General features: G+C 44.0%; 1 protein-coding gene across 1 annotated transcript; it reads right to left on the reverse strand.

Annotated features, from left to right (window-relative positions):
* Positions 1-3,313: 3,313 nt before the first annotated feature.
* On the reverse strand, positions 3,314-4,063 carry LOC137504626 (olfactory receptor 2A14-like). The gene has a single exon (XM_068233208.1). The coding sequence runs from the start codon at positions 4,061-4,063 to the stop codon at positions 3,314-3,316; it is 750 nt and encodes a 249-aa protein (XP_068089309.1).
* Between the last annotated feature and the right edge of the window lie 1,450 nt (positions 4,064-5,513).

Below are 5,513 nucleotides of genomic sequence, written 5' to 3' on the forward strand. Positions count from 1 at the left end.
TGGAAAACGAGGACTGCTCAGCAAATTAACCTATAGGTGTTGGTTGTGGTGTGTGCCAAACTAGTTACCATAGGAAGGTGGTACTGAGTGAGTTAACTGGTGTCTGCTTGCATTTTTATACTCAGATTCATATTTTATGAAATTTTATGACATTTTATTTTTAAGGTATTGAATAAATTTGTATTCATAGGCGCATGAGTGTTTTGGAGATTTATTTGAGTATTTGAACGGTGGGGGTGTGAGTAACCCCATTAACACTCATTGCAGCCATTTTCTCATTGCTTTCAAGCTGAGTGGGCGCAAGATCACTGTCATATCTTTAGCATATGGGAAGAGACTTACCGGCACTGGAAAGTGGAGAGGAGGCTAATTGTACTTATTGGGGGCAAGAGAGGCACATCTAGCTATCAGGGGAGGGGGGAAGGGGGGTACATCTGGTTGGGGGACTGCTTAATGTGGCTTGAAGAGGCATGGCTTATGTTACGCGGCAATTATTGGCCAATCTTATGTTACGCGGTAATTATCGACCAATCACAAGAATAAGATACTTCCAAGGATTTTTCAAGTCTTCTGATTGGCCTAAAATTTCAATGTTTTTCCAATTTTCGTGGTAAATTACAGCATTCTCTGATTAGTCCAATACTACCGGGTAGTTCCGATTTTTCAATTTACCACGAAATATCGGAACAACTCGGTAGTTTTGGATCAATCAGAGAATGCAGTGATTTACCACAACATTTTGTGATTGAGCTAAAATTACTGAGCCTGCGTAAATACGATTATCAAATGGTGATTACCGAATTCTGATTTTCTAATTGGAAACCCTATTTCCGATTGGAAATTTTCATTCCAGTGAAAATTGCCGACCATCCCTACTGCCATCAGCAATGAAGTCTGCCTTATGATAGCTTGTATGAGGCCAGACTGTTGCTATTACAGCTGACACACCCTTCATCTCAGGTTCACTTATGTTGGTTTAATGTTTCCACTATAACAATACACAGTACCTTTATGGGAGGCATTCATGATGTCATTCAGTCAGGCCCGGATTTACCTCACAGGAGCCTATAGGCACAGAGGTCCTTGCACCTTAGACTTAGTGTTGGGCGAACACCTGGATGTTCGGGTTCGGGCCGAACAGGCCGAACATGGGCCAGATGTTCGGCATGTTCGGCCCGAACGCCGAACTCAATGGGAGTCAATGGGACCCCCGAACATGCCCATTTTGGGGGCCCCATGGGGTCGCAGGCATAAGGGGGGAGCATGCCCCGGTCGCGGGGGGGGTCGGAAATTCCCCCCACCCCCTCCGCTAGCGCTCCCCCCTCTGCCCGCTTCCCCATACAAAAAGTTTGAAACAAGTTCAATAGTACCTGGGCTGGTGGCACTGGATGGCAGTGGAGTGAGGAGGAGGAGGAGTCCGAGTAGCAGAGTGACGTTGAGGCCGGGCAGCGAGCGGTTCAGCGCTAGTACCCTTGTGGTACTTCCGCCCTTTCTCTGACCTCACGTCCTCTGCGTGATGACGCATACGAGGGTACGCGTGATGCGTACCCTCGTATGCAGAGGACGTGAGGTCAGAGAAAGGGCGGAAGTACCACAAGGGTACTAGCGCTGAACCGCCCGCTGCCCGGCCTCAACGTCACTCTGCTACTCGGACTCCTCTTCCTCCTCACTCCACTGCCAGCCAGTGCCACCAGCCCAGGTACTATTGAAGCTAGCGGAGGGGGTGGGGGGAATTTCCGACCCCCCCGCGATCGGGGCATGCTCCCCCCTTATGCCTGCGACCCCATGGGGGGCAGTATTCGGCCGAACAGGGCCCTGTTCGGCCGAACAGGGGCCCTGTTCGGCCATGCATTCAGTAGTTCGGCGAACCCCGAACAGTTTGGCCGAACACCACCAGGTGTTCGGCCGAACTCGAACATCACCCGAACAGGGTGATGTTCTGCAGAACCCGAACAGTGGCGAACACTGTTCGCCCAACACTACTTAGACTTCGTCAAACACCCGCTGAACTGCACTGCACGTGTGCTGGCTGCCCCAGCGGTCACTTCTCCCTTACTTCCCTTGCCCGTTATAAGTAGCTACAGGTGCCTCCTTAATATTAGGTCACCAGAAGTACCCTAAATAATGAGTAGCTAGAGGTCCTCCCAAGTATTAGGTAGCTAAAGGAACCTCAGTATTAAGTAGCTAGCGGTGTACCTGACTGGATCTTATTGGTGGAATGCAGAGAGCAGGGTGAGTAACTTCTCATTTACACTCTCATCAGGACTCTGCATAGGGAATGAGGGTGGGAGGTGCTTGGGGTGGAGTAAGCCATCCTTCCATCATCAGGCGCCTGTAGGCATTATGGTAAATCCGGCTCTGCATTCAGTTCATGATGCGAGCTAGCAATGTGGTCTCCTGCTGCTTCTATGAGTGCAGACTGCTGCTAGTGCACTGAGCTACCACCTACTGCCACCACCACAATCTCAGGATACACTTCCGTGGCCTAATTTTTCCTCTGCTTTGCGTCCGCGTTTTCATTGGCAATATTATTATACAGTGGCAGTAAAAAGAATGTGAACCCTTTGGAATTAGATGGATTTCTGCACAAATTGGTCATACAATGTGATCTGATCTTCATCTAAGTCACAACAATAGACAATCACAGTCTGCTTAAACTAATACCACACAAATAATTAAATGTTTCCATGTTTTTATTGAACACACCATGTAAACATTCACAGGGCAGGTAGAAAAGGTATGTAAACCCTTGGATTTAATAACTGGTTGAACCTCCATTGGCAGCAATAACTTCAACCAAACGTTTCCCGTAGTTGCAGATTAGAAATGCACAATGGTCAGGAGTACTTTTTTACCATTGCTCTTCTCAGAACTGTTTTAAATTCAGCATTATTTTTGGGATGTCTGGTGTAAATCACTTCCTTGAGGTCATACCACAGCATCTCAATTGGGTTGAGGTAAGGACTCTGGCTGGGCCACTCCAGAAGGTGTATTTTCTTCTGTTTAAGCAATTCTGTTGTTGATTTGCTTCTATACTTTGGGTCATTGTCCTACATGGACCTTGCTTGTGCATGGCCAGTCCTGAGGCACTTGTCCCCAGGAGGGAGCACAGCCAAAAGAAGAGGAGGTACCTTCCACTAGAGCAGTGGACTACACAAGCATCTGTGAAGCCTCTGCACAATCTAGAGGGTTCCAACTACCGAGGTAAGTATCTGACTTTTACCTCATCCCTTCCTGCACATTACATGTTTGTTTTAAGCTGGTTTCAACGTTCAAGCTCGAAAGCTGGAACTTCTGAAAATGCTCATCACTATTAATGGGAAAAATACTTTGGCAGTTTTCTGATTGTATCTTTTACTTCCTTATTGTTGAGACTGTAAATGACAGGGTTCAGCATGGGGGACACAATGACATAAAATATGGAGCTGTATTTCTCTTGGTCGGTAGAGTATTGAGATGATGGCCCAAAGTACATGAGCATGACTGTCCCAAAGTAGATTCCCACCACGGCTAGGTGAGAAGAGCAAGTAGAAAAAGCTTTGGCTCTTCCAGCAGACTGAATCTTTAATACAGAGGCCAAAATACAAATATATGATATTATAATAAGAGCGAAGGGGAGAAGAAGAGTTATGAAGCTGACGGAAAAGATGACCAGCTCATTGGAAGCAATGTTGTCACAGGATAGTTTTAAGAGGGCAAGAATCTCACACATAAAGTGGTTGACCTGGTTGTAGCAGATAGTAATCGGCATAAACAATGAAGGGAAAATACACATGATGAAGCTTATAATGAATAGCATGGCGGTCAGTTTGTAGCAGATACTCCAGCGCATAAGAACGGGATAATGAAGGGGTTGGCAGATGGCCACATAGCGGTCATAAGCCATGATGGCCAACAGAAGACACTCACATCCCTCCAGAAGAATAATGAGGTAGATCTGAACAACACAAGAGGGTCTTGAAATGGTCCTCTTGGAAAAAAAGAGGTCTACCAGCAATCGAGGCACGGCAGTGGATGAATAACTCAGGTCGAAAAAAGAGAGCATACAAAGGAAGTAGTACATTGGGACGTGCAAGTGATGGTTTACTAGAATTACACATATTATAAGACCATTTGCAATAAAAGTCACTAAGTAGATAGTTAAAAATAAAATAAACAATATGGCATTAATTATTGGATCTTTTGTGAATCCTAGTAGGATAAATTCTGTAAAGTCTGTCAAATTGTTGCTCATTTTCTGATATGCTGTATGTAAAAGTGAACTCTGAGTATCAAACTCTTTCTGTTAGCAGGAATAATGCACTATATTATAAGAACACAGATTTCTACAACCATCTCCACCTGGACCTTAAATCATAGCAAGAATGACATGACGCTTTACACTCTATCACACACCCAGTGGTCAGTGGGCAGCAATCACTTGTAAGAGTAACCTAGCCGGATTGTATAAAGACATAGTAGACTGAGAATTATATGAATAGACAGACTTAGACCGTTCTTCTGAAAAGAGGACATTCTCACGCTGCAGCTCAACTTAAAAGCATTTAATTTTGTTTAGCTACTCATGTGAAAGTAATCAAGGTGGTGAAAAATAAATATTTTCAATTTCGATCAATGACTTTGAAGCTGTATTTGTGTACTCTTTGTAGTTATGCATGTACATAGGGAAACCATGTTGGCATATCCATTTGACAGGATTTACTACTCCTTTTGTCTCTTGAATGGAGCTATAATACAAAAGCTCTTGGCATGGAGAGCACCATAACTTTTTTATTTTGTAGTATTAAAAAAGGCACATTCATGTTTAGAGTTTAGTTGGTAACATCATCGGTAATAGAACAAAAACAAATATATTAATAAGTACAGTGCTTTGTTTCACAGTTTTTAGTTTAATTTCTCTGGATAATCTAGGATCATAAAAGAAGACAGTTTGAGACTATTTTACAGTCCAATGATTTACATTGTTGAATTAGAATCAGATATGTTTTGGTCGCCGTGTGTAAAAACGTTCAGCTTGTCAAGTCACTTTGAGGGTTATGATGACTGTAGGGGCTTCTACTGCAGAAAACAAGACAAGGATTGTAGCTTGCATGGAGAGATTTAGACAGAGTAATATAGTAAATGTGTTTGTTAAACCAATACAGATAGATAGATAGATAGATAGATAGATAGATAGATAGATAGATAGATAGATAGATAGATAGATACTGTAGATAGTGAGACACAGTAATCAAAGCAAAAGTGAAAAAAACAAAAATAATACAAACCCCTGTAACAAGCACAACCATTAGCCACAAAGGTGTAAACTATATACAGCAAAGTCCTCGGCAGGGCCGGGACAAGGTCCGCCACCAACAGAGGCTGAGGTGCCCAAGTGCACCCCCCCCCCTGATGGGCGTGGCCATGAAAAGATGTGGGCGGAGCTAATTGTAATGTAACAGTGTAACGCAAAGACAGTGGGCCCTAGTTTTCTCCCAAAACACAGGCAACGGACCCTAAAGTTAATTACACAA

The sequence above is a fragment of the Hyperolius riggenbachi genome, chromosome 4 (genome assembly GCF_040937935.1).
Source record: "Hyperolius riggenbachi isolate aHypRig1 chromosome 4, aHypRig1.pri, whole genome shotgun sequence".
Lineage (NCBI taxonomy): Eukaryota > Metazoa > Chordata > Amphibia > Anura > Hyperoliidae > Hyperolius > Hyperolius riggenbachi.

Bases quoted from the DNA above. Each gene is read 5' to 3' on its own strand.
- LOC137504626 (XM_068233208.1), bottom strand. From the start codon at position 4,063: ATGTACTACTTCCTTTGTATGCTCTCTTTTTTCGACCTGAGTTATTCA.